Genomic DNA, 27,560 nt, shown 5'->3' with positions numbered 1-27,560 from the left:
TATATAACTGCTTATTTGAAAAATAACGCACATTCTTAGTTTCTTGAGCAATTTGTGAGGACATTTTAAAAAATATTGATTATTGCCTTCCAAGAAAAAGTGAGTAAATTGTTTTGTTTGAAATTCATACCCGCACTTTCTAAAGAAAGTTCGGGTATATTATTGTTACTCATGTCCGTCCGTCCGTCTGTCACTTTTCTTCCCTGAACTTCTCTTACATTTTACACAGTAGCCTAATCATCTTTTGGAAGATGGTTGATGGTGTCATGTAGATGTGCAGCAACGTTTCTGAATTTTCGTCTGCCCCGGGGGTTCAAATAGGGGTCGAAAAACGACGTTTTTAATGAAAAAAGCCTGTTATTTTCTGAATTTCTCCTACATTTTACACAGTAACTTACTCATCTTTTAAGAGATGGTTGGTCGTGTCATGTAGATGTGCAGTAATGTTTCGGAATTTTCATTTTGACATGGGGGGGCAAATGAGGGTTGAAAAATAATGTTTTTATGCAAAAAGTAGCCTAATCATCTATTGGGAGATGGTTAGTGGTGCCACGTAAATGTGCAGTAAGGTTTCAGAATTTTCATTTTGCCACGGGGTGTCAAATAGGGGTCAAAAATGAAGTTTTTTTAAATAAAAAAACCCCTTATTCCCTAAACTCCTCCAACATTTTAAACAGTATCCTAATCATCTTTTGGGAGAAGGTTAGTGGTGACATGTAGAAGTGCAGTAATTTTTCGGAATTTTCATTTCGCCCCTTGGTGTCAAATGGGGATAGAAAAATGACGTTTTTTTTTATTGCAGAAAGCCCCGTCGTCCCTGAACTCCTCCTATATTTTACAAAGTGGCCTAAACATGATTTGGGAGAGTTCAATCTTTTGAAATTTAGGTAAAACATCAATTTCAAGTGGTAAAAAATGATAACATTTTGGGAAACATCTTGTTATGTGTAATGTGCACGTCAAATGTGAAAGTCATATCTTTATCAATTAAAAGTTATAAGGAAATAAACATTTTTGAAAAGCAAGTTAAACTTCAAGGTCAAGGTCAGAGAGTCAAAAGTCACAATACATTAGGAAATGTCTTATCACAGGTAATATACATGCGTTTGTATGGCATAAATGTAAATACATGTATACTATGAATGCACTAACGTTTCTCTTTCAAAATGATGAATTTAAAAGAATTTATTTTTTATAAAGAAGGTTTAACTTCAAGGCCATGGGTAAAAAAACCCCATACTTTATTTATACCCGCACTTCCTAAAGAAAGTTCGGGTATACTGTTGTTACTCATGTCCGTCCGTCTGTCCGTCTGTCACTCCTCCTACATTTTACACAGTAGCCTTATCATCATTTGGAAGATGGTTGGTGGTGTCATGTAGATAATCAGTAAGCTTTCGGATTTTCGTTTGGCCTGAGGGTCAATTGGGTTGGAAAAATGACGTTTTCTTTATGCAAAAAGCCCAGTCTTCTCTGAACTCCTCCTACATTTTACATAGTAGCTTAATAATCTTTTGGGAGATGGTTTGTTGTGTCATATGCCTTTAATTTGCAATACCTACCTGTCAAGGCCAAAAAATTGAAATCGAATGTGTAATTGCTCGACCGTGACCGTTTTTGTTAAAAAGCATAACATTCGAGTTTTAGATGTTTTTCGGGTGTATTCTTCATATTTTTTACTTTCACTTGTTCTCCATCTTTAATTGATAACGAAAAACACAAAATAGTTTAATTAAAATCCGGTGTATGTCCACACAATAATGTGCAAGTGAAGTTGAAATGGCCCAAGCTTGTCCAAGTTAACGAGAGTTCTGTTTCCTTTCACTGTATGACTTTATATTACTTAAACCTTTATAATTAACGCCCGAATAAATTACAAAGCATACCTGAATTCCTTTTAATCATTAAAAATCGCTAGATTTTCAACAAACACCACAAAATCATCATAGAGTTTATACGGAAAATTCATGGAACCGGTATCGGAAGAGCACTCCCCTCAATGTTAAACTGGAGGAGTGGGGGATACATGTAAGAAGACATTATGTAACTACTGTCGGCAAGGCACAGATAATTTTGGCAAGCCTCCTTGTCATCCTAATCTCAACCCTGATTAGCATGTATGGAATAAGATAAACCGGAGTGTGAGACAGCTATTCCAGCAGCAGAATCTAACGAAACTAGAGGACTGCCTAGTCTTCAAATGGAAAAACATTTAATAAAAGAATGTTTCTTAAATAGTGTGGACGGTTGTCTTGCTTTGAACTTCCTTGAATGAAGGATAATGCAGTATTTAACGTTGTGAATTCTCAATTCTAGGGTGCATGAACGTTTCTGCGTATTGTGTTAAAGCTGCTTCAATAAAATAAATTAAGTGACAAAAATTGTTTTGCTACTTTTTCATCCTGTATACTTATTATATTATACTGTTAAAACAATTCAATATAAGAGCGGTGTAGAGAAAAAAACTTGCCTGAGGACTTAAAAATTTTGACTAGTATATGTCACACTACTCTGCACCATCAGCATGTGCTATCTCATTCGGCAAACCTTTGCTGATTCCGTCGCCTTCATTAGATGAAGTGCGAATTGACCGAGGTGTTGGTGATATCTTAAAATTAAATGATGGGTGACGCAAACCCAATGTGATATAGAAATTTTCAAAAAGGAGTTCACACGTAAACATGTCTTGTACAAGTACAAATTTTAAACTATCACTGATAATAAACGATGTTACCAACTTTACCATCTAGGCCTTTAAAAAAAAACAACGTGTGCGTGTGGTGGTGGTGAGGGGGGTGACCATTGACAAATTTATTGGGTTGAATTTTCAATGTTTGTTTTTTTTTTTGCCTGACCAAATTCTAAAAAAACAGTTTGCACATTTTGATAAATTCATCAAAAATACTTTGTTCTAAAATAATACTTTATGTTGTTGAGAAAGTAAATTTAAATGTTCCATTTACGGGGATAATTGCAGAATTATTCTGATGTTTTCCTTCGAAAGCGCAATATAAAGGAGTGTGTATTTAGATGCAAACACCTTAGTACGGTTATTATTGTCTCATGACAGCATCTTGTTAGAGTGGGATTGTCACAGGTAAATACTAATACACATGGAAGTCCTGTCTCTTTTCATACAACAGGTATGACCATGATGACCAATGTTAAATTTGTTGTGACAGACAGACAGACTGACATATATATAAATGAGATTTAATGTCCCTACCTTTCGTGAAAATGGGGGACAATAAATATCTTTGCTGTTCTCGAGAAGAAGATTTACAATGGAAAAAATCTCCTGCATATTTCTAAGTAAATTGGTTGAAATCTGTCCAGTGGTTCTAAAAAAAAAAGTTAAAAATGTGAAAAGTTTGCAGACAAACAGATGGATGACAAACAAAAGCTCAAATGAGTTATATTTATGATTGACAAGTATTTGGAAAGGGTTACAGATTCTGAACAATTTTTTTTATGCATTTTTTTTGAAAAGCTGAATGTGTATGACATGTACAGTACCGACCGAACACAACCTAACACCAGAGCGAACCCGAAGAGGACCCCGGGTTCGCTTCCCGGGTTCGCTCGGGGTCCGCTTCGGGTGCGCTTTCAGTAATTTTGGGACCGCTCTGGGTGCGCTGCGGGTTCGCTCCGCGTTCGCTCGGGGTCAGCTCTGGGTCCGCTAGAGCGAACCTGGCGTTTGCTTACTAGGACCGCTTTACGCACTTATGCGGCGATTGATACATGTACATTGTACTTGTAAACAGTGACATTATGGAAAATATTGATAAATTTTCCGAAATTCAGCTGTAAATTCGACGCAGATTTACATGTATAATAATTTCCTTGATTTCTCCGATATCGGAATTTCGAACCCAAGAAATTCAAAGTTATTGAACAAGGGGTTATTAGGCTTTTTTTTTTCTTTAGTTATAACATCAAAAAAAACAGAACAGGAAGAAGAAGGTGTTGAATTGATTTTAAATGTATCGAATGGTGTACAAGTGAAACTGACGAAAAAAATCTAAACAAAATACTTTTCAAATTCATACGTTATATACATGTAGTTGAAAAATATATTTGTTATTCCTTACGTTTTGCTAAATTGTAGTTTAAACACGTGAATTATGACATCGCATCTATAAATTACATGTAACGTTTTGTACACGTGATATATTTAGATTTCAATTATACTACTTACACATTAAAAATTCGTAATAAATATTTACCGGACATTTAAAAAAAATAAAAAATTTTATCAGATCTTTTTCACGCTCAGAATTATGGATAGAGTATGAGTTTAATCAGAAATCAAAATGAAAAATTCTCCCGGTCCGATAAGAATGTATCAATATACCCCCCCCCCCCACTTCACACACACACACATATTAATGAACTCAAAAATTACTTTAGAATATATCTAAACATTTAAATATTATAAATACAGGAAACATGAAGACCAGAAAAGAGAGAGAGAAAGAGAGAGAGAGAGCATAACTGTAAACTCTCACAATAAGACTAGATTTTAAAAATAAAGCCTGATGACTTTTTCTTAAATTTCTATGAGTCGTCCTCCAAATCCTGTACTCGAATTGTTTTCTTTAAGCCTACTGCAGCTATTTTTCCCAGACAAAATATACAGGAAGATGTACACGTACATATAATTTTTTCATGCTAAAATTGAGATCAATAATTTAGATGTGAATTTTGACTAATTTTAAGGAACACGTTAATTGAGAAAATGGAAATATATAATAGAATAATGGGCACGTAAATATTCTTGTACTGTTAGAATCTTGAGATGATGAAATTTCAGAATAATTGTCAAGAACCAACTATTTTTCTTTTCTCCTCTTTTTGTCAGTAAAAATTGTAATACCAGTTATTGTTTTCCTTTTTCACGTATTGACTGATGTATTTACAGTCCCTGAAACGTTTTACTTTCCCATTTTTCCGTTCGTTCAGCGTTCGTTCACCGTTTGTTCAGCGTTCGTTCACCGTTCGTTCACCGTTCGTTCAGCGTGCGTTCACCGTTCGCTCTCCGTTCACACTTTTGCGTTCACCGTTCACTGTGCGCTCGCGTTCACCGTTCACAAAACGTTCACCGTTCGCTCTTCGTTCCGTTTACTTTGCGTTCACCTTGCGTTCATTGTTCACTTATCGTTCAGACTTCATTGTCATTTGGAACTCCTAGGTGAAAAGAACTTATCTTTTGTTGGTAAGGATTTACACGTTTTTTAATCAAATAAATAAGATATCGTGTTTGAAGAATAATTATTCAATTGCAAAAAGTATCTACTATATTTATATTTCTATCATTATAATATAGCTGTTACTTTATATGTGAAATTTCCCTGGAAAATAATACATCAAGTACCTACATGTATGTATAAGGATGCTAAAATATTAAATTTAAATAAGGGCAATGTACAAATGCTTCAAGGACGGCATAATTTTGTTGCAATGTAAAAGACGACAAATCGTTAGTGGATGGATAATAATCTTTTACAAGACAAGAATACACACACAAAAAAAATTATTTCTAACAGGTATTTTTTTAAAAAATGCACGGAAACATATTAGAACTACATGTGCGTCTGAGAACTATAAACAGTACTGCAGATATTCAGTTAATTTAATATCTTTAGAGCTTATTAAATTGATAACGTGATTTTAAATTTCAGAAAAGACCAACTGTTTAAAATCTAATACATTAGAATTTGTTTCTACTTTACGTAAGTCTATAATTAGAGAGGGAAAATTAAATATAAATTAAATATATATACCATTCAGTATGAATAAAAGCCCCCCCCCCCCGCGCCTTTTTTCTCCCAAAATCAAATTTTCAGTTAGTATTTTCAGTATATTTAAATTGATATTTAATATGTATTGTAACACAGGAAAATCAGTCTTAAAACGAACATCAAAACAGTCATTAAACAATAGAATTTCAAAATATACATGTTCCGACAGTGGTATTTTAAATTGACAAGGAATATGTTTCAAATGTAATCCTTCCAAGTATATATTCCCAGTATTTATTTATTTTTTATGCAGAAATGCGAAAGACAGATCTAGAAATAATAGAAAAAAATATTAAAACTTCTTGGAAATACTAAGTGACTTTTTGTCTTCGGCATGATCGGTGAAAGGAGATTTCCGCACCTCCACTGTGTCGAATGATTTTTATTGACAGGGCAAGCACCTGGACTTTGTGTGAACCGTGTCAACTTGAAGATGGAAAATAAAAGCCGATGATTACTGTCAAATAGATTTGTTAATCTTAAAAAATGATAAGTTTTACTGCTTGGAATATCTAGGAAAAATAATAAGAAATTCTATTTTATACAACAAATACCTGAGAATGGAGCTCTCTCTCTCTCTCTCTCTCTCTCTCTCTCTCTCTCTCTCTCTCTCTCTCTCTCTCTCTCTCTCTCTCTCTCTCTCTCTCTCTCTCTCTCTCTCTCTCTCTCTCTCTCTCTCTCTCTCTCTCTCTCTCTCTCTCTCTCTCTCTCTCGTACATTTCTCTATTCAATGAAAACTATGACAGCACATTAATTATTTAGTTTTTTAAATGTAATCTATTACAAATAATTTGATTGCCTTTTTACATCATCTTGTCCGAGTATAATCACGGCCAGGAAATGTCTACAGATACATGTAAACTAAAGTAAGCTAAAAAAATATCCGTTATTTTACTCAGAATCGCCTTGGATGGTTGTTTCAACCGGGTAAAATGTAATTAATCCACTCTATAAGTAGTAGTTTTATCTTCTAAAGTCAACATTATTTTATTAGTTAAAAGAATAAGCATATTTACAATATATAAGCAGATTAATTTTATATTTATACTATACGCGTTCGGTGACAAATACACATGTTTTACGGCAATAAAAATCGTGTTATTTAAATATCGATTTAAAACATACGTGCAGAAAAAAATGTTGTTGTTTTTATTATTTATTTATTGATCTATTTTTTTTTTTATATTTTAGCACCTGAAATTAGAATTATAGAATAAAAGAATATCAATGCAGTGAAAAGATCGGAGGCATTCCGAGTAAATCGTTCATCTTGCGTTCACCATTCGTTCACCGTTCACTTTGCGCTCGCGTTCGCGTTCCGTTCGCGTTCTGCGTTCACTCACCGTTCACCGTTCACACATCGCTCACCAAGTTGCGTTCGCACATCGTTCATTCACCGTTCGCTCTGCGTTCGTTCACCGTTCGTTCAGCGTTCGTTGACCGTTCAGGTGGGAAAGTAGAACGTTTCAGGGACTGTATCCAATTTATTTACCAATCGACTTTAACTACTGGTATAAGAAATATTCATGTATCATTCTACGTGGAAAATTAAAATATATTAAAATTTATTAATTGCTTTAATAAAAGAAGACAAAAATATCAATATAAAATACAACCCGGAGAATGAAAAGAAATAAATATAAAATAAAATTTTAATTATCATAATAGATTTATACAATACATTCGCACGTTTTGCTTGTATGTTCAATATTTGGATTTATATCGAATTAAATCAACACATTCGACTTTTATCCCAATCGACATATCAATGTGCTATTTTGATTGGTTGACGCGCTGATTGGTTAATCGCTAATCCTGATTGACAGCTCTGTAAAGAAATACCGAACGGGCCTTCGCTCTATGAGACCGCTTCTCAATTTGGGGTTCGCTCTCTGTGTCCGATTCCGGTTTGCTCGGGGTCCACTACGGGTTCGCTTTGGGTGCGCTCCGGGTTCACTCTGGGTCAGCCCTAGCGGAACCCGAAGCGGACCCAGAGAGCGAACCCGGGGTGCGCTCCGTTTTTTCTTTCTGCTAGGTTGTGTGCGGTCGGTACTGTATCAGGTTGAAAAAGCTGCGCATTTCAGAAAACAGTATGATTGAAAATAGTTAATCAAAGTGCTTTGAGTAGCCAAATGAAGATGAACTGGTATAGCTAATTCAACCGCAGAGCTTAGTCAGTTTTAAAATGCACAACCTTTTCAACTCTTATAATACCTATTTTTAAAATATTTATATCATCATGTTTGATTCAAGGGAGAACTACACTGTAGAGATATGACCAGAATTATATCTCTTGAATATAAAATATAAACATGTATACTGTGTGTGTCTTTTTTAGTAATTTGTTTAATTAAAACATCTCTCGGGAATTTTCACTCATATGGAGAAACCTCCACCTAAAAATAACGAAGACAAGATGTGTTTGTGACACTGATGCCCCCGTATGGTAGCTTTTGGCGAAGGTTGAAGTTTCTCTAATGTAAGTCAAACTCTAAGGTTGAGGTCAAAGTGTCAAAATTGTTGGTATAAAAGAAAATCTTGTTCCAAGGAATACACCTGTGAAATAACAGAAAAATCCCTAGTACTTCCTCACCTGTTCAAAAGTTATTGCCATGGTTAAAGTTTTTTAAGTGGGTTAAACTCTAGGGTCAAGATCAAAAATAATTATACTTGTTGGAAGTTCACAGTGAATACACATGTTAAGCATGAAAGCCCTAGCACGAACTGTACAAAACTTAGGACAAGTTTAAAGTTTGGTATTTTTCTTGTAAAAGTGGGTCAAACTCGAAGGTCAAGAGATCAAGATGTCAAAATAGGTGGTACCCAAATAAAAGGTCTGGTCACAATGAAGAAGCAGGTATGGTTTTAACTTTTTTGTGCCCTAAACATGTATTGACAACAAAAAGTTTTGAAACTAGCTTAAATATTATTTAAGTATATGACTGTGATAAATCAGGAAAGATTATTGAATGAAGGTTTAACGTTCTGCAAATATGACGTCATTAATGTGATGCATTTCTCTATTTTCAACAGAAAAAATCCCAAAATAGCCAATTTCAAGGGTGATTTCCCTTTAAAAATAATGTCCACAGCCGTCGCCCACGTTCATTTTTTGATATGTTGTGGAAAAGTCAATAACAAATAACATATCTCTGTGGGCGATGCCTGTGGACTATATTATCTGAAAAAAATTCCATTGAAAATTGGTTTCTTCTGAAACTTTTCAAGAAAATACGGGAAAATCTACATGTTATGACGTCACAATTAGCATTTAAAAACACGAGTGAGAACAATGATTTGTATGATTTTTCTGCATTGAATTCGAATATTCAGAGAGCTTGAGATTTCACCTTTTACGCCAGTTTCAATTTTTAAAAACTCACAGAGCAAAATTTGTATGGAAACATACCTTCTTTCTCACCGAAGAAATGTCGAAGCCATGCGTAAAGCCCAACTTCGAAGAAACATGCAGACATATTATAAATACAAGAAACAATTAAATATGTAGAGTCAAATGGAACCGTCACAAGAACATTGGTTATTTATGAGACAGGAGGTGGCTAGGGAGATCGTAAAGGGGATTCCTTTCCGGAATTTGCAAAGTTATTTAAATAGGACTGTACATACTGAAACAAATAAAAATCACTAGAAAACATGAACCTCACCTTCATTGTCTTTATTTTGTTTATTTGTTTTTTATTTGCTTCTAAGGTAATTCTGGGCTGGAATTTTTTGACCGAGGTGTGACCACCCCTCCCCCAAAAATTCATGATCTGCGCCTGTAACTAAATATCACGTCAACAACGGGAGATAACTTCACAATGTGAAATTTGTCTACTGTTGCATGCGATGATCTTTGACCTTTTTGAACTTTTACTTAACCATGTGATTGTCAATAATTTATCTCGTTTTAGAAATTTTGATAGGTAGAACATGATCTTGGGTATCGAATCAACTGATATATCTAAACTCTGTACGCAGGTGATGGAGGTATATTGTTCCTCGAGAATGTTTTATACATATATAAGATTTAAACGTGAAATGTATGGTTTTGTTTACCAAATCATTGATTTAATTGTGATTTATCATCCCTGGATTACTAATTCATGCCCAGGCTGGGTCGCTAATCATATTTCATATAAGTTTAATGTCTCTAATTAAAAGGTTGTTTCTTTTTCTTCGCGTTATTTAGAAAATGTGTTATTGTAAAGAAAGTGTTAATTTGACATTTAATATATAACAGCTTATTTGAAAAATAACGCACATTCTAAGTTTCTTGAGCAATTTGTGAGGACATTTGAAAAAATATTGATTATTGCCTTCCAAGAAAAAGTGAGTAAATTGTTTTGTTTGAAATTCATACCCGTGCTTTCTAAGAAAGTTTGGGTATATTATTGTTACTCATGTCCGTCCGTCCGTCTGTCACACTTTTCTTTCCTGAACTCCTCTTACATTTTACACAGTAGCCTAATGATCTTTTGAAAAATACTTGTTGATGGTGTCATGTAGATGTGCCGTAAGGTTTCTGAATTTTCATCTGCCCCGGGGGTTAACATGGGAGTCGAAAAACGACATTTTTAATGAAAAGAGCCCGTTTATCCCTGAATATCCTCATACATTTTACACAATAGCTTACTCATCTTTTAAGAGATGGTCGGCGGTGTTATGCAGATGTGCAGTAATATTTCGGAATTTTCATTTCGCCATCGGCAGGGGAGGAAAATGAGGGTTGAATGAGGGTTGAAAAATGTTTTTATGCAATTGTTCCCGACCTTACATTTTACTCCGTAGCCTGATTACTGATTTGGGAATGTTAGTGGTGCCATATAGTATAAAGAGGAAGGTTTCATAACTTTCACTCGTTGGGAGTTAAAAAAGGGGTCGAAAATGATGTTTTTAATGCAAAAAAAACCCTTATTCCCTGAATCCTCCTACATTTTACATATTATCCTAATCATCTGGAAAATGGTTAGTGGTGATATGCAGTAATGCTTCGGAATTTTCATTTCCCCCGGGGTGTCAAATGTGGATAGAAAATAACATTGTATGCAGAAAGCCCCGTCGTCCCTGAACTCCTCCTACGTTTTAGAAAGTGGCCTAAACATGATTTGGAAGAGTTCAATCTTTTGAAATTTAGGTAAAACATCAATTTCAAGTGGTAAAAAAAGATAGCATTTTGGGAAACATCTTGTTATATGTAATGTGCACCTCAAATGCGAAATCATATCTTTCTCAATCAAAAGTTATAAGGAAATAAACATTTTTGAAAAGCAAGTTAAACTTCAAGGTCAAGGTCGAGACTCTCAAAAGTCACAATACATTAGGAAAGGTCTTATCACAGGTAATATACATGCATGTAAAATATGAATGCACTAACTTTTCTCTTTCAAAATGATCAATTTAAAACAATTTATTTTTTAAAAAGAAGGTCTAAACTTCAAGGTGAGGGGTCAAGAAAAAAAATAGTAATTTATTGTGGCTTCCTTAAAGAAAGTTCGGGTATATTTTGTACTTCATGTCCTTCCGTCCGTCTGTCATTTCTCCTACATTTTACTCAGTAGCCTAATCATCTTTAAGATGGTTGATGGTGTTAAGGTAGATGTGCAGTAAGGTTTTGAAATTTTCATTTTGCCCCAGGTGGTCAAATGGGGTTGAAAAATGACAGTTTTTTTTAAATGTAAAAAACAAAATGTGATCAGGAAACCAGAAAAGCTCACGGGGCCAAAAACCTATGATTCACAAGTATTTGGAAAGGGTTACAGTTTCTGAAAAGCTTTCTATTTCATGCTTTATTTTAGAAGCTGAAAATGTATGGCATGTATTTATGTTGAAAAAACTGCACATTTAGGAATAACAGTATGTGATTGAAAATAGTGAATCAAGGTGCTTTGAGTAGCAACTCAAAGCAGAACTGAAATAACTAATTCAACCGCAGAGCTTAGTCAATTTTAATATGCACTATTAATCTTTTCAACTCTATACAATAATTATTTCTAAAATATTTATATCATTATGTCTGTTTGATTCAAGGGAGAACTTAAGAGATTCTAGTATATATTTTGAATATAAGATGTACATGTATCTTGTTTTTTTTTGTAATTTGTTTGTTTGTTGTGAAAACAGCTCTCTGGGAATTTTTCACTCAAATGAAAACACAACCTCTTAAAAATAACAAAAGACAAAATGTGTTTGTGAGACACTGATGCCCCTATATGGCAGCTTATGGCGAAGGTTGATGTTTCTCAAATGCAAGTCAAACTCCAAGGTCAAAGATTCAAACCTTGGTATCAAAAGGAAAGTTTTGTCTTAAGGAATATACATGTGAAATAAGAGGATTATCCCTAGTACTTCCTCTTCAAAAGTTATTGCCAAGGTTAATTTTTTTTAAAGTGGATGGACTTCTAGAGTCAAGGTCAAAAATATTTATACCTGTTGAAAGTTCACAATGAATACACATGTTAAACATGAAAGCCCTCACGCCAAGTATTACAAAACTCAGGTCAATTAAGTTTAAAGTTTTTTTTTTTTGTAAAATTGGGACAAACTCCAAGGTCAAGAGATAGAGGTAAAAATTGATGGTACCCAAATTGAAGGTTTTGTAACAAGGAATTTACCAATGAAATGAGGAAGCCATGTGATAGCCCATCTTAGAAGAAACAGAAAAAAACAAAAACACAATAAACAATTAAAATATTTAATATTACAGTCAATTGGAAAGTTTTACTACTTTGGGGTCACAAGATATTTTATAATTTCAGGGACAGGGAGTGGCCAGGGAGATTGACCCTTCTTTCTGGAATTTGCTGAGGGTTCTTTAAATCGGACTGTATACTAAAGCAAATGAAAATGACATTGGACGCCCCCCTCCCAAAAAAGGAATAGGTCCTGTCAACTTCATGAAATATAATCCATGCTATCCAATTATAACACAAAATGATTTTAGCTGATATATGTCACACCACACTGCACCATCAGCATATGCTATCTCATTCGGCAAACCTTTGCTTCTAAATTGCGTCGCCTCAACTAATGAAGTTGGAATCGACCGAGGTGTTGGTGATATCTTAGAAATAGCAATAGGTGACGCAAACCAAATGTGATATAGAAATCTTCAAAAAGGAGTTCACACGTAAACATGTCTAGTACAAGAACAAATTTCATTTCTCATCCATCATAACAATATTTTGACCAACTTTTCCCATCTAGGCCTTTCAAAAAAAGTGTGCTGTGGTGGTGGGGGGGGGGGGGGGGGGGTTGACTGAGAAATTTGTTGGGTTGTATTTTCAATGAGTTTTTTTTTTGCATGACCAAATACTAAAATAACAGTTTGCACAATTTTCATAAATTCATCAAAAACACTGGTTTTTAAAATAATATTACATGTTGTTGAGAAAGTAAATCTGAAATGTTTTAATCACGGGCAAAATATGTATCAGAATGTAATTTACATCATTCAATTTCATTCTGTTATTTCAACTGGGGATAATCATACGAAATATATATAAGAGGTCGCTTGAAAATTTTGTGCTCAATTTGACGACTACATATACTGTGATAATTGCAAGAATCTTATGATGTTTTCTTTGGAAAGCGCAATATAAAGTATATTTAGCGGCAATCACCTTCATGCGGTTATTATTCTCTCATGACGTCTTGTTAGAATGGTATTGTGACAGGTAAATGCTCAATAGACATGTTTAATATGAAAGTCCTGTCTCTTCTCATAGAAAAGATATGACCAGGATGACCAAGGTTAAATTTATTGTGACAGACAGACTGAGATACAAATGAGATTAAATGTCCCTACCTTTCGTGGAAATCGGGGGGCAATAAATGTCTTTGCTGTTCTTGAGAAGAAGATTTACAATTTAAAAAATCCCCTGCATACTGTATACAGGGTTATTTTCGCCCGTGTTATTTAGCCCTTTACGCTTGCAAACAATTTTACACAGTTTTAAATTCGCCCATTCATAGTTTTGTTTTTTAAGGAATTATACTACAGTGGACCCTCGTTTTTATCCGGACGCTTTGGTTCCCAGTCCATTTGTCCGGATATGTGAAGCATCCCGATATCTGAATCACCAAATAAACAAGACAACACAGCATTTAAAAATTTCGTTCCGATGAAAAATCGTCCGGATACTGAAGCATCCGGATATGGCATTACGATATCTGAAGGTCCACTGTATCTGTTTCAATTGGCCCGCTTTAAATCCGCCCCCAAATGAGAGTCAGGCGGAGGGGAAGAATAAAAGAGGGACGAAAGTTTCCTGTATACAGTATTTGAATAAATGGTGAAAGTGTGGGTCGTTCTGAAGAAGAAGTTAGAAATTAGGACGAGTTTGCAGACAAACAGACGGACGACAGACAAAATGTGATCAAGAAAGTCAGAAAGCTCAGATGAGCTGAAACATATGATTGACAAGTATTTGGAAAGGGTTACAGTTTCTGAAAAGCTTTTTAATGCATTTTTTTTTAAAAGCTGAACATGAATGACATCTACATGCCGACCGAACACGACCTAACACCAGAGCAAACCCGAACAGAACCGTACATGTAAACAGTGACATTATGGAAAATATGATAAATTTTCCGAAATTCAGCTGTACATTCGCCGCAGATTTTTTGCTAAATTGTAGTTTAAACACGTGAATTATGACATCGCATCTATAAATTACATGTAACGTTTTGTACACGTGATATATTTAGATTTCAATTATACTACTTACACTTTAAAAATTCGTAATAAATATTTACCGGACATTTTCTAAAAAAGAAAAAAAAAATATTATCAGATCTTTTTAACGCTCAGAATTATGGATCGAGTATGAGTTTAATAGAATGAAAAAAAAAAATGACAAATAATAATTGTTCTCCCGGTCCGATAAGAATCAATATTCCCTATTTCACACAAACACACATATTAATGAAATCAAAAATTACTTGAAAAATGTCAAACATTTAAATTTGAATAAATATGGAAACATCAAAAGAGAGAGAGAGAGAGAGAGAGAGAGATATCATAACTGTAAATTCTCACTATTAGACTAGATTTTAATACTAAAGCGTGGCAACTTTTCTTGAACTTCTATGCGTGGTCCTCCCAATCCTGCACTCGAATTGTTTTCTTTAAGCCTGCTGCAGCTATTTCATTTTCAGAAAAAAAAATATACAGGAAGATGTACATGTAACTTTTTTATGCCCAATTAAGAAGATCAATAATTTAGATGTGAATTTTGAGTAATTTTAAGGAACACGTAAATTGAGAAAATGGAAATAAATAATTGAATAATGGGCACGTAAATATTCTTGTACTGTTAGTATCTTGAGATGATGAAATTTTAGAATAATTGTCAAGGACCAACTATTTTCCTTTTCTCCTCTTTTGATAAGAAAAAAATTGTAATACCAGTTATTGTTTTCCTTTTTCACGCATTGACTGATGTATTTACCCGATTTTTTACCAAATGGACTTTAACTACTGGTATAAAAAACGAAAGAAACTGAATACGTAAATATGCATGTATCATTCTACGTTGAAAATTAAAATATATTAAAATTTATTAATTGCTTTAATAAAAAAAGAAGAAAAAAATATCAATATGAAAACAACCCGGAGAATTAAAACAAATAAATATAAAATAAAATTTTAATTAGCATAATAGATTTACACAATACATTCGCACGTTTTGCTTGTATGTACAATGTTTTGATTTATATCGAATTAAATCAACAAATTAGATCTTTTATCCCAGTCGACTTATCAATGTGCTATTTTGATTGGTTGACGCGCTGATTGGTTAATCACTTATCCTGAATGACAGCTCTAAAGAAATATCGAACGGGCCTTCTCTCAATGGAAAGCTTCTGAATTTGGGGTTAGCTCTTTCGGGTCCGATTCCAGGTTCGGCTCAGGGGTCCACTGCAGGTTCGCTTTGGTTGCGCTTCCGGTCGCTGCGCGGTCAGCCCGAAGTGCACCCAGAGAGCGTACCCGGTGAGCTCCGTTTTCTCTCTCTGCTAGGTTGTGTGCGGTCGATACTGTAACAGGTTGAAAAAGCTGCGCATTTCAAAAACAGTATGATTGAAAATAGTTAATCAAAGTGCTTTGAGTAGCCAAATAAAGATGAACTGGTATAGCTAATTCAACCGCAGAGCTTAGTCAGTTTTAAAATGCACAACCTTTTCAAATCTTATAATACCTATTTTTAAAATATTTATATCATCATGTCTGATTCAAGGAGAACTACACTGTAGAGATATGACCAGAATTATATCTGTTGAATATAAAATTTGAACATGCATATCTGTGTGTTTCTTTTTAGTAATTTGTTTAATTGTTATTAAAACATCTCTCGGGAATTTTCACTGATATGGAGAAACCTCCACCTAAAAAGAACGAAGAAAAGATGTGTTTGTGAAACACTGATCCCCCCTATAGTGCGTTGAAGTTTCTCAATGTAAGTCAAACTCAAGGGTTTAGGTCAAAGGTCAAAATTTTTGGGTATCAAAAGGAAAAATCTTGTACAAGGAATACCCCTGTGAAAAAAGAGAGAAATCCTAGTATTCCCACCTGTTAAAAAATTATTGCCAAGGTTAATTTTCTTAGGGGGTTTAAACTCTAGGTAAAGGTAAAAAAAAATTTACTTGTTGGAATTTCACAATGAATAAACTTTTTAGCATGAAAGCCCTAGCACAACGTCAAAACTTAGGACAAGTTTAAAGTTTGTATTTTCTCTTGTAAAAGTGGGTCAAATTGAAGGTCAAGAGATCAAATGTACAAAATAGGTGGTACCCAAATAAAAGGTCTTAGTCACAATGAAGAAGCTAGCTTTTAACTAATTAAGCCCTAACTTAGCATTATTGACAACAAAATTTTAGAATATTTTAAAATATTTATAAATATGCTGATCAAAAATGGAAGATTATTGCATGAAGTTTATATGTCTGAATAAATATAAACATGTATACTGTGATAGATTTGTTATTTGCAACACGAAAAACCCTAATATGGCCCATTTAAACAACAGATGTTTTTGAAACATGATGTCCACAGCAGTTTTGCATGCAAGTTCAATTTTTCAAATGTATATTTGTGGAAAGTCAAAATTTACAAAAAAAGTCTTGCACTAGGATATACAATTGAATTAAAGTTAGTGAAATCCCTGATCTTCTCACTGTTTAAAAGTTATATCGAAAATTAAATGTTTATTTAGTCAAATTAGACATTTAAAAATATTACTGTGAAAACAATAATTAATTTTTCTGAATTGAAATTTCAGAAACTTGGGCAGTTTAAATTTGGTACTTTTCAATTTTTAAAATGTCAACAGGGCAAAATAAATTCTAAAATAAAAACCCATGAATCTTGTTCAAATTTCCCTTGAATGTGGAGCCTATGGTAAGCCAACTTGAAGAAATCAGACATAATATAAAACATAAGAAAAAATTAAAATATGTAGAGTCAAAGGAAATATTTACTTTACTTTTTGAGTCACAAGATCATTTGTCATTTATGAGACAGGAGTGGCTAGGGAGATCAGGACCCCCCCCCTCTGTAATTTGCAAAGTTATTTAAATAGGACGACATACTGAACAAATAAAAATGACTTTTGACGTCCTCTCCCCCTAAAAAACATAAACCCCACCATCATTGTTTTTATTTTGTTTATTTGTTTTTTCTATGCTTCTCAGGAAATTCTTGGCTGGATTTTTTGACGTAGGTGTGAACCCCCTCCCCCCTTCCGAAAAAAAAATCTGGATCTGCGTCTGTAACTAAATGTCACGACGACAAGGGGAGAGATAACTTCACAATGTGAAATTTGTCCACTGTGGAAGGCGATTATTTTTGCCCCTTTTTTTGAATTTTTAACCTAATTTTTTTGCATTTGGTTTATTTTACACTAATCTATACTTAAACTTGTACTTGACGACTGTTTTTAGGCCCTGTCAACTTCATGAAATATAACCCAAATTTAAAAACACAAGTGACCTTGATCACAAACCAAATTGCACAATCAGCATGTGCTATTCCATTCGGCAAACCTTGACGGGTTCCGTGGCCTTCATCAGATAAAAAGGGAATTGGGCCCAAGGTGGGAGAGTTGTGCTCCTAAAAATGATAAGGGATGACGCCATACCATTTTGATGTAGAAATTTTCAAAAAGGTGTTAACATGCATTAAAAAGTACAAAAAAAAAATTTTTTAATTCATCATAACAAATAATGTTTTAACACAACTTTCCCGGGAGAGGCCTATTTCAGAAAATATGTATGTGTGTGAGGGGGTGTGTGTGTGGGAGGGGGTGTGTGGGGTGTGTGTGGGTGGGGGGGGTGGGGTTGGGGGGTGTGTGTGTGAGTGTGTGTGTGAGTAGTTGGGGGTGTTAAAAAATTGATTATGTTTGATTTTTAAGGTTGTTTTTTTTTTTTGGCCTGATCAAATGCTAAAAAGAGTTTGCACATTTTGATAAATTCTGCAAAAAACGCTTTGTACTAAAATAAAAAAAAAATATTTGTTATTGAGAAAATAAATTTAAAAAGTTCCAATATTATGAGCAAAACCTTATTTACTTCTTTAAATTTAAATTTTTTTTTATTTCAGACTGGTACTGAATTAAGTACTGTGGATTCCTCAATATACGCTTGGAATTATTTATAGCGAGAATCACAACACGCGAAATAAAATTACTCGCCCTTATTTTTATGGTGCTTAAAACTATGTTAAATCCCTTTAGTAATTGTTCTTTCGCGAATTATTCTCGCGATTTGACGTTAAAGAGTCCATACGCGATTAAAAGTACTCGCGAAAAATATGGAATTTACAGTATATGAAATGTATATATATGAGGCTCAGTGGTCACCTGAGAATGTTATGCTCGATTTGACGAACACATGCGTATGTACTGCGTAAATTATAGAATTATTTTGACCTTTTCCTTGGAAAGCCCGATTTGAAGGATTGTGGATTTAGAGGCAAAAACCTTAGTGCGCGTATTTCTGTCTCTTGACAGCATCTAGATTTATTTAATAATTATATTAATAAAATATATATCCACAAATGAATAAATATAAATAGATAAATAAATAGATCAATAAATGATTAAACAAATAAATAAAAAATAGATAAATAAACGAACAAATAAAATGAATTAATTAATAAATGAATATCAATTTATTAATTTTTGAAATTAAAATACAACAAATAAATCAATAATTCATATCCCCCAAAATTTAGTGTTTTTAGTTTTATTTTATATAATCAGTTTAATCTTAAAATATGCAACAAAGTATATCAAAAAGACTTTCAATAAATTTACGTTCATGATTGATATCAAAATAATCTTCTCATTGTGCACACTCTTCATTCATCAATTGCGTTTTTGATACTTTTATTTTGTTTTGTTTTGATTGAAACAGAATCTGTTTTCAAAACCCTAACACGCTTCTAAAACAACTTCAAGTCATTGAAAGTTTACTAGTGTCTCAGGGTACACACTCATGACACATATTGTCTTTTTCATTGACCAATATACCTAGTTTATATTGTGGCAGAGCGACTGTGTCCTTTCTGCAGCATTTAGAAATATTTTCTTTTAGTATGAGAACCGATTATTTCAATCAAAACAAAATAAATGTGTCAAAAAATCTTTTGACTGATAAAGATTGTTCATAGTGAATAATGAGGCGATTATTTTGATATCCATCATGGAAGTATTAATAATAAAAAGAGACTTTAAAATGCTTCAAAAATACTAAAAAAAAAGCAAGCACTTTCTCAATCATTTCATGAATTCAACATTTATTCCTCAAACACATTTACAGTCAATGCGTTGAAAAATCCGTAGGTTAACTTAACGAAAGTCCCTACAGAATAAATTACCTATTACAAAAACATATGTTAGAATTATCGCGTCAGGTTATTTAATGCTTTTTTTTTGGCAGGTGGTTCTGAAAACCTCTTGCAAAGCAGAGCTGTATGATTCTCCCATTGTAGTGGACGAGGGTCATACTATAAAGCAGGATATGGTGTTTGATGATTCTCAGATGTATCTTTACGCCATGAGTGACAGAAAAGTAAGAATGGGTTGCTGATTTACTGTAAGTATTACATTAATTATAACTATGAAAAGGGAATTCGGAAATGGAGAAGGTTTCCGAAGGAATTTGTATGCTTTAGGAGCCAAAAATATTTTATTTTCAATACTTATGCTTTTTTCTATAGAAGGTGTATCTCTACAATTGAATCCCTCCTCAACAAAATGCATTTTACAATAAAGACATTGTACTTACACCAATAATATTTATTTTTGAAATTATAAAATATTACTGAACAGTAAACTAATTCAGGTGGCCAAGTTTCCAGTTCAGAATTGTTCCAAATTCACAACATGCAGGGTGTGTCTGTTAAGTAATGACCCTTATTGTGGTTGGTGTGTCTTTGGCAACACGTATGTACAAAATATTGGGATAATCTGCTATTTTTGCAAAAAGTTATATTGCATATAGAACTTTTTCTTTTCTTCCCCTTTCAACTTTTGTTTTTGTTCATAGTAAGATTATCTTGAAAAGCGTGAATTATCTTAATTATTTGTACATGCATGATTATATGCTAAAGATAAACATCTTTTTTCAAATGTATAATTACTATATATTTTCTTGATATCAAAAGTTTCCTTTCTTTCAGGTGTTCATTAAAAATTGAGTGTTACAATCCTACTCCTATTCGATGGTTGTACGCTAACGCTCCAGAGCAAGAAGACAGATGTATCGAAATCCTTAATGCCCCCCCACCAATGTTCCATGTCTCACAAAACATCACCGTAAGAACTGACTTCTATATTGAATCTCAAATTTACTGTTTGCATAAAGTATATATGTGTTTTATTCTGTTTTGTGTAACGTATCATTAGATAGTTTTTCCCTATAACTGATGTTTTGTAATTGTATGCTTTTTCACTAGTAAGTTGAATTTAAATGCCCAATGGAATCCAGACTCCGCCGGAAGGATCTTATTTTAGACATTAAACGTCCTTTTCATCTGTTTCTCAGTGTTGCTTTTTGAACTCCGCATAAGAAGTCCATGCTACTTTTAATGTGTTTATGTAGATTTTTATATTATGGTACTGATTATTTTTTATCATCACTGATGATTTGTTTCACCTCATAATGATTTCTTCAAAAAGATTCAACATGGTGCTATGCTTTACTGGAAATCATCTTATTTTTTCAATAAGCACTTTTTTGTAAAAAAAGTTGGAAAAAAGAACTTATGAGAGTATTTTCTTTTTCCAAAATTAATAATGTACTCATTGTTACTGGTTTGCTTTTTAAGACATTTTTCAATCCTCTTAAAGAGGAGTAAATAAATGCTTAAGGGGAAATTCTCTCTAATTTCTACGACACTTTATAATACTAGTTTGTAATGACCATTTAATGACAGAAACAATTATCTACATCAAACACGAGAAAAATAACTGCAAACACATTTTAATAGATTAAATTTACTAGCTCTATAAATAAGTTTGTTTTACTTTTTTTAGTTGAATCTAACAATCAAAGATTTGCCCCGAGATGACAATATCTCCTACAACTGTGTGTTTAGCTTTCCTAACGGAGATCAGATATTATCCCCAGCTGTTCAGTGGAGCTTTGGTATTGAGTGTAGAAACCCTAATGTTGAAAATCTAACACTGGACTTTTACAGCAGCCTGGGTAAGAACATAATCTAATATATAACACCATAAATATTAGAAATAAAGAACGAATCACCGTTAATCCACAAAAATGTCAATGAACAGGTCCCAATTCACCATTTCTTTTTTCGAGATTAAACATATCTATATGTTTCGGTAAATTTAATTATATTGTTAGAGAAAACTTAATATTGGTACTTACATGTATTTTAATACAAGTAGAATAATCTGTTAATTTCATTTCGGCAGGATTTATCAACATAAGCCTGGGTGTTTTATCTATTGAGACAGAACAGTTGATTGTGTCAACACCTTATCTTATCTACAACTGCAGTAGCTTCACAAAGTAAATGAAAAAAAAAAACAGGAATATTTAAAATTTGAAAATGATTATCAAAATCTTAAAAATAGCAAATAATGTTGTTCGTTCAATTTATGCAAAAGAATAATTAGAGACTTTGACTTTAATTTTTCTCAGTTGTACTAGATGTGTGGACAACGTTTATTGGTGCGTCTGGTGTTTAACTGAAAACAAGTGTCAGTACAAGACAGATCAGTGTTCTGGGGAGAAAGTAAAAAGTCGAAAAGCAAGTATTAGTTTTACTAATATACGTTCATCACATGCATACGGAGTTTATATATATGTATATCAGTTGATTTGATAAAGCAAGAGCAAGCTCTACGTTTAAACAATTTCTAAAAAGATATAAATTATGACATCCAAATTGATGAAACATGAATATAAGCAGTCTCGTTAAAGTCATCATTTTGTAAGTTATATCGTCGACCTTGTCAACAAATACATTTCATCATTGAGTCAAATACTGACTTACATTTTTCATACTAATTGTTACTCCAATTGCTACTCCATAATTTATACACTGAATTGACGACAGATTTTCCGTTAACTCCCGATCATGACGAGGAGCGCACGGCGGTGTGGCCGCTCAGCAGGGAATGCTCACTCTTCCATGGCACTTTTACCTCCGATGTTTTGGAAGTCCGTATTTGCTCTGCTCCTATTTTGTATTGTTTAATGGACTTTTAGTCTTGAATACTGTTCGTTATATCAATATGTTTCATCTCCAGTAATTGTTTGTCAATGTTTCTTCAAACAATTAAAGTGCTGGCTATATGTAAGTACTGCATTAATTGCGATTAAAAATGAATATTCTTTTCTGGTCAATCCTTGGAACTGCAAAAGGTCACACTGAAAATTTTTAAAAATTGTAAACAAGAACATGATTTTTTTACATTGCAAATAAAAGATAAATTTACCTTCTTTCAGGATACTTATCAACAAACCTACGCAAAATATATAGAGGGGTAATTTTCACTACAGCTATAGTTTTTTTGTTTCTCTCCTTTCATTTGTTTCTTCTATAGTAGCAATCATCACTTTCCCCCCTTTCATTCACTCTTTTAACAAAAAGATTGCAAGGATCACTGAAACTTAAAGTATATAAGTGGTCTATTGGATAATCGGTCACCTATAGCTAAAACGCACGCAAAGTTCAATTTTGACACTACTAGTATTTTCCCGATGTTTTGCATATGTTTATTTCTTCATGTTTCCTAATCTCCTAATTTGATTTTTTTTAAAGATTTAATTTAATTTTATGTCTGCTTTGGTTACTGGCAGTACTATAAGAACCACAACCTCCATTCAAAACAACATTTGCATTTAACTCATTAAAAGCTTGGACAGCTTCTCTCTTAGTAACCAAGCCTGATCGATGATATTGGAATTTCACTATTTTAAATCCATATACAGCACAACTCTTCCTTTATCCTAATTTATAAATTGAAAAAGCACAGATAAACTGATTTTGATTTATACAAATGGCTTTCGGGGATTTTTGGAGTTTTGTATCAGCCAATATGTGTGTATAATTATAAGTAAATACATGTGTATAGACTAAACTCACCTCAATCATTGTAGCAAACACGATGCATTTGTATTGTTCCCTCTCACACAACTGTGTTCAAAATTTTCTTCCGTTATAACTAAAAAAATATTCATTATGATGAATGCCATACGATATAAGATACACGTTTGTTACATTTACTCAATGGTTTTAAGGCTTATGATAGCAAAGGAGGAAAATCTTTTTGTCCAATGGTGGACACAATTCAGACCGGTCCCTTATTGATAGAACAGGATCAAATTAAAACAATCGTCATTCAAGGAAAGAATTTCCCAGAACCAGTAAGTTCTTGAAATCATATATTTTTAACATAGAATTTTTTTTTCTTAAGGACGAATGATACAAACAAAAAACTGATGCCCGGATTAGTATATATTTTTTTTTACCTAATTTCATTGCACATTATGCAAATAATAAATTTATAGAATATGAAGAAGTTGTAAACGTTTTGTGATGTTTAAAATTCTACCCTTCTGAAACCATCCTCATTATTCTATACAAATATTTTCGCTTCGAATTCCATGTTTGTGTAACTTTGAATAAAAAAATTAAAAACCACATGGTGAAACTTATTCATTTTATTTATTTAAACATGGACCAAGTTGTTATTTTCAAAATGTTGGACAAAAGTTTGTTTGTATCATCTGTCCTTAATGATTATTGGACAGCGCTCAAAGTTCAAGACTAATAAAAGCAATTACTGTAGATGTATTATATTTAGCGTGTTCGATATTTGGCGGAAATTGATTTCTAAACACGTATGCCTGATATGGCGCATTTCTTAATGTTCTTACTTATGAATATATGTGCAAGAAATTTCAGCTTTGAACTCGATTTAGCTGAAAGTTTCTTACCGCGAAAGGCGCTAAAATTAATACACAGCTAAATGTAATACATTTACAGTATATTACAATGGCATCTGTTTCATTTTTCTTTTATAAAAAAAATATTTTTAGTTCTACAGAACGTTATTTCACGAGTACTGTGTGAATAGGAGACTTGCTAAATGCTATGTATTTTTTGTATATCCCAGAATGTCTAAATCAGGCCTCCGCGAGAATAGTTTCTCTAATTATAATACATTATAATACATTCCAATACTTTATTGCCTTTAAATATAAACTGTGTATTTTCGTAGGACGAATAAAGAGGTCATCTAAAGTTACCAAAAAGGACACTGAAAGTAAAAGGCAGAAGAAAATCAAGTACTCAGTTATTTTTTCACATCGGTAAGGTAGGTTTCATATAGGAAGCGCATTATCAAAAGTGGTGGGTGCTGTATGTTAGTTTGGTTTAGAACTCAGCTTCTAAAGTGAAAACGTTAAGGAAATAAAAGATGAATAATATTTCAAAAATTAAACAATATGCAACCTAAAAGAAAGCTTAAACATAGGTTCAAAAAAAATTCCATTGATGGGTTTAGGTGCTTAGTAGTTATATAAACACTAGATATATATACACCAGATATAAATATAGAATGTTAATATATACACTAGATATATATTTTTTAAAAAGCAGTAAATATCAAAATTAAAATGTATTTTATGCAATACTTCTTTATATATACACTCATTTTGTCATTTGTCATTTCAGATTAAAGACGTTTTACCCAAAGGCTCATATAAGGCAATCATGAAAGTTTTGTGGACAGAACAAGAATTTAACATTGAAACTAGTCATTTAACAGGTACCTGTACATATTTAGAATTTTTTTTAAAAAACCAAAAACAATGATTTTCTAAATGTCGACATTTTTTAATGACGATTAAGGTACATGTTCTTTACTTATTTGTTTTACTCAAATACTGTACTTTTCCATGTAAGTCTCTCAACATAAAATAAAATCCTATGCCGACCGGTCACAACCGCCGTTTGTTCCTTGTCACTATATATCGGGAAATAACGGGAAAATCCGTCGTCAATTCAGTGTAAAAATAATAGACTAACGATCAATATGAAAAATGTAAGCCATCATCTGACCCAACAATAAATTGTATTTGTTGACAAGATCTTTGTATCGACCTTAGAACATACGAAATGATGACTTTAAACGAGACCCCGTATCCAGGTGATGAGGCAAATACATGTAAGACCACCTTTAATTGCTTCACTATTGTTGCATATGTCTACTGCTTCAGCTCTGCTTTAACGAACATTTCAATACATATTTCAGTGACTTTGTACAGCTGTCCTGACCAAGCCCTTGGAGACTGTACCTTCTGTAAGAATCTGGAGCTCAGTAATCCTGCAATGAATTGTAAATGGTGCGGTCATCAATGTGTCTACAGTCTAAACAACTGTTCAGAATCAATATGTCCAGTACCAATTGTAAACAATGTAAGAAATTAAGCTTTTTTTATTCTGATTACAAGAATTAAGGAATTTAAACCCTCGAAAAATATTACAAGCCTTTCTCTTGATCATAAAAGCGTGTCATGTCTTTAGTGCTATATCATATTTTAAAGTCAGGTCAAGTTGTCATTTTCTTGAGGTGATATGTTTTGGTTATAAAGAAATCAGTTCACTGTCTTTGTTCCATTGAGTTACCATGCAAAATTATTATTTGAACAATATGTGATTTAATGATTGCTTAGACAGATTCATCCAACGATGGTCGATTGATGGTGGTACCCACATAACAATCATCGGGAACATATTGGGGTGTCAAGAGAACAAATTGATAATATCACTGTGGCTGGTGTTTTATGCTCAGACATTTCTGTATCGGATCGCATGTAAGTTGTACGAATCTGTTTTCGATCGATTCGGTTCTAAAATGCTGTCATTCTTTAAATATGTACGTTTTAAGAATGTATTGAATTCAATTTGACTTAATGAATGAAAGGTTAAGATATATGCATAACCATTTGTTTAATTATGTAGTGTACATTGTGTTACGGGACCAAGCATTGTTTCTTCTGGACCAATAATTCTAAGTGTCAACGGACAGCTTGGAGTCAGTTCAGCAAAGTTTATTTATAAGGTACATGTATCAATAAAGTATTATATTACATTTCGTTCACATTTCACTGAATTTTCATACAAACGTTTTATTGCTTCAAAACTGCATAATGCGATAAAGTTAATTACGCTCAGTCTTCGTAAACATATTGGAGAACTAATATCTTTACATAACCCTATATTTTATGTCCTTCGTAAAATAGTTTATATCATTTTATGTTGATAATATTTTGATAGGATCCACAACTATTAGGTCTGTCTCCTGCTGAAGTCTTACAATCTGTGGGAAGATCCATCACCTTAACAGGAAGAAATTTATTAATAGGAAATAGGAACCTTCGAATCGAAATAAAAGACGATTTTTCCAACACTAAACTATGTTCTGTGTATGTTTCTACAAATGATACTAAAACATATTTTGAATAAATCATCATATACGTTGTGAATTAAAATTGTTAAAAATACTCTTCATACTTTGACAACTTTTAGGAAAATGAAGGTTTCATCTGACGAGGCAATAAAATGTGTTCCGGAGCCCGGTAACAGAACAGGGCCCATATAATAAAGGTTTTGTTTGATAATACATCAGTTAGGACATTACAGAACATGAGTTTTTACTTACCTGTCTGATCCTGTAGTGCAGAGAACAGAACCGTCAGAGTTAAAGAATTTTCAGGTATATAATTGTAGTTATCACTACATTTTACTTAGTGTAATGATATACAATGTGAAACTATGCCTAAATTATTTCAGAAGAATTGTGTTAAAGAGTATAGGTATTTTGTTTTTAGATTTTCTTTGCTTAACCCTGGTTCATGACTTGAATCTTATAATGTATACACTATTTTTCATTTGGTAATTGGTCTTGCATATCATATTTCACTGAGTAATTGGCCTTCATGTGATATTACATTTAGTAATTTTTCTTTCATGTTATATTACATTTCGTAATTGGTCTTCTGTGTAATAATACTTTTAGTTATGGTCTTTCATTTAATATTACTTTTAGTAATTTGTCTTTCATGTAATATTACATTTAGTAATTGGTCTTACATGTGATACTACATTTAATATTTCCATTTCTAATTTTCTTTCTATGTGATAACTCTTTGAAAGTTAGCAGAGTTGAATTCTTGATAAATCTACCGGAATGTAAATTAGGCTGATCAATAGGTCAGCAG

The 27,560-nt window shown here is 33.0% G+C and overlaps 1 protein-coding gene and 1 long non-coding RNA gene across 3 annotated transcripts; both read left to right on the top strand.

Moving 5' to 3' along the window:
• Positions 1-18,067: 18,067 nt before the first annotated feature.
• LOC134241077 (plexin-B-like) lies at positions 18,068-22,820 on the top strand. The gene is made up of 8 exons (XM_062723165.1): positions 18,068-18,112; positions 19,740-19,871; positions 20,145-20,245; positions 20,482-20,617; positions 21,338-21,509; positions 21,740-21,836; positions 21,969-22,077; positions 22,779-22,820. The coding sequence occupies exons 1-8, from the start codon at positions 18,068-18,070 to the stop codon at positions 22,818-22,820; spliced, it is 834 nt and encodes a 277-aa protein (XP_062579149.1).
• A 648-nt stretch (positions 22,821-23,468) lies between these two features.
• Positions 23,469-26,934, top strand: LOC134241079 (uncharacterized). Of its 2 annotated transcripts, XR_009986583.1 has the most exons (5): positions 23,469-23,699; positions 24,557-24,652; positions 25,012-25,105; positions 25,592-25,755; positions 26,869-26,934. It is a non-coding gene; the product is annotated as an uncharacterized LOC134241079 (long non-coding RNA). The 2 variants fall into 2 exon arrangements; XR_009986582.1 differs by lacking the exon at positions 26,869-26,934 and having other exon boundaries at positions 25,592-25,882.
• The last annotated feature ends 626 nt before the right edge of the window (positions 26,935-27,560 follow it).

Source organism: Saccostrea cucullata, unplaced genomic scaffold (assembly GCF_032062105.1).
Source record: "Saccostrea cucullata isolate Sc308-1 unplaced genomic scaffold, CSIRO_AGI_Scuc_v1 ctg2952, whole genome shotgun sequence".
In the NCBI taxonomy this organism is placed as follows: domain Eukaryota; kingdom Metazoa; phylum Mollusca; class Bivalvia; order Ostreida; family Ostreidae; genus Saccostrea; species Saccostrea cuccullata.
The sequence above is the reverse complement of the archived record's forward strand: the minus strand, read 5'-3'. Positions and strand labels throughout refer to the sequence as shown.

Excerpts from the sequence above, each read along its gene's own strand:
- LOC134241077 (XM_062723165.1), top strand. The coding sequence starts at position 18,068 with ATGTATGTGTGTGAGGGGGTGTGTGTGTGGGAGGGGGTGTGTGGG. Across the intron at positions 20,618-21,337 it reads ATGTCTCACAAAACATCACC|TTGAATCTAACAATCAAAGA; the intron begins GTAAGAACTGAC and ends TACTTTTTTTAG. Across the intron at positions 21,510-21,739 it reads GGACTTTTACAGCAGCCTGG|GATTTATCAACATAAGCCTG; the intron begins GTAAGAACATAA and ends TCATTTCGGCAG.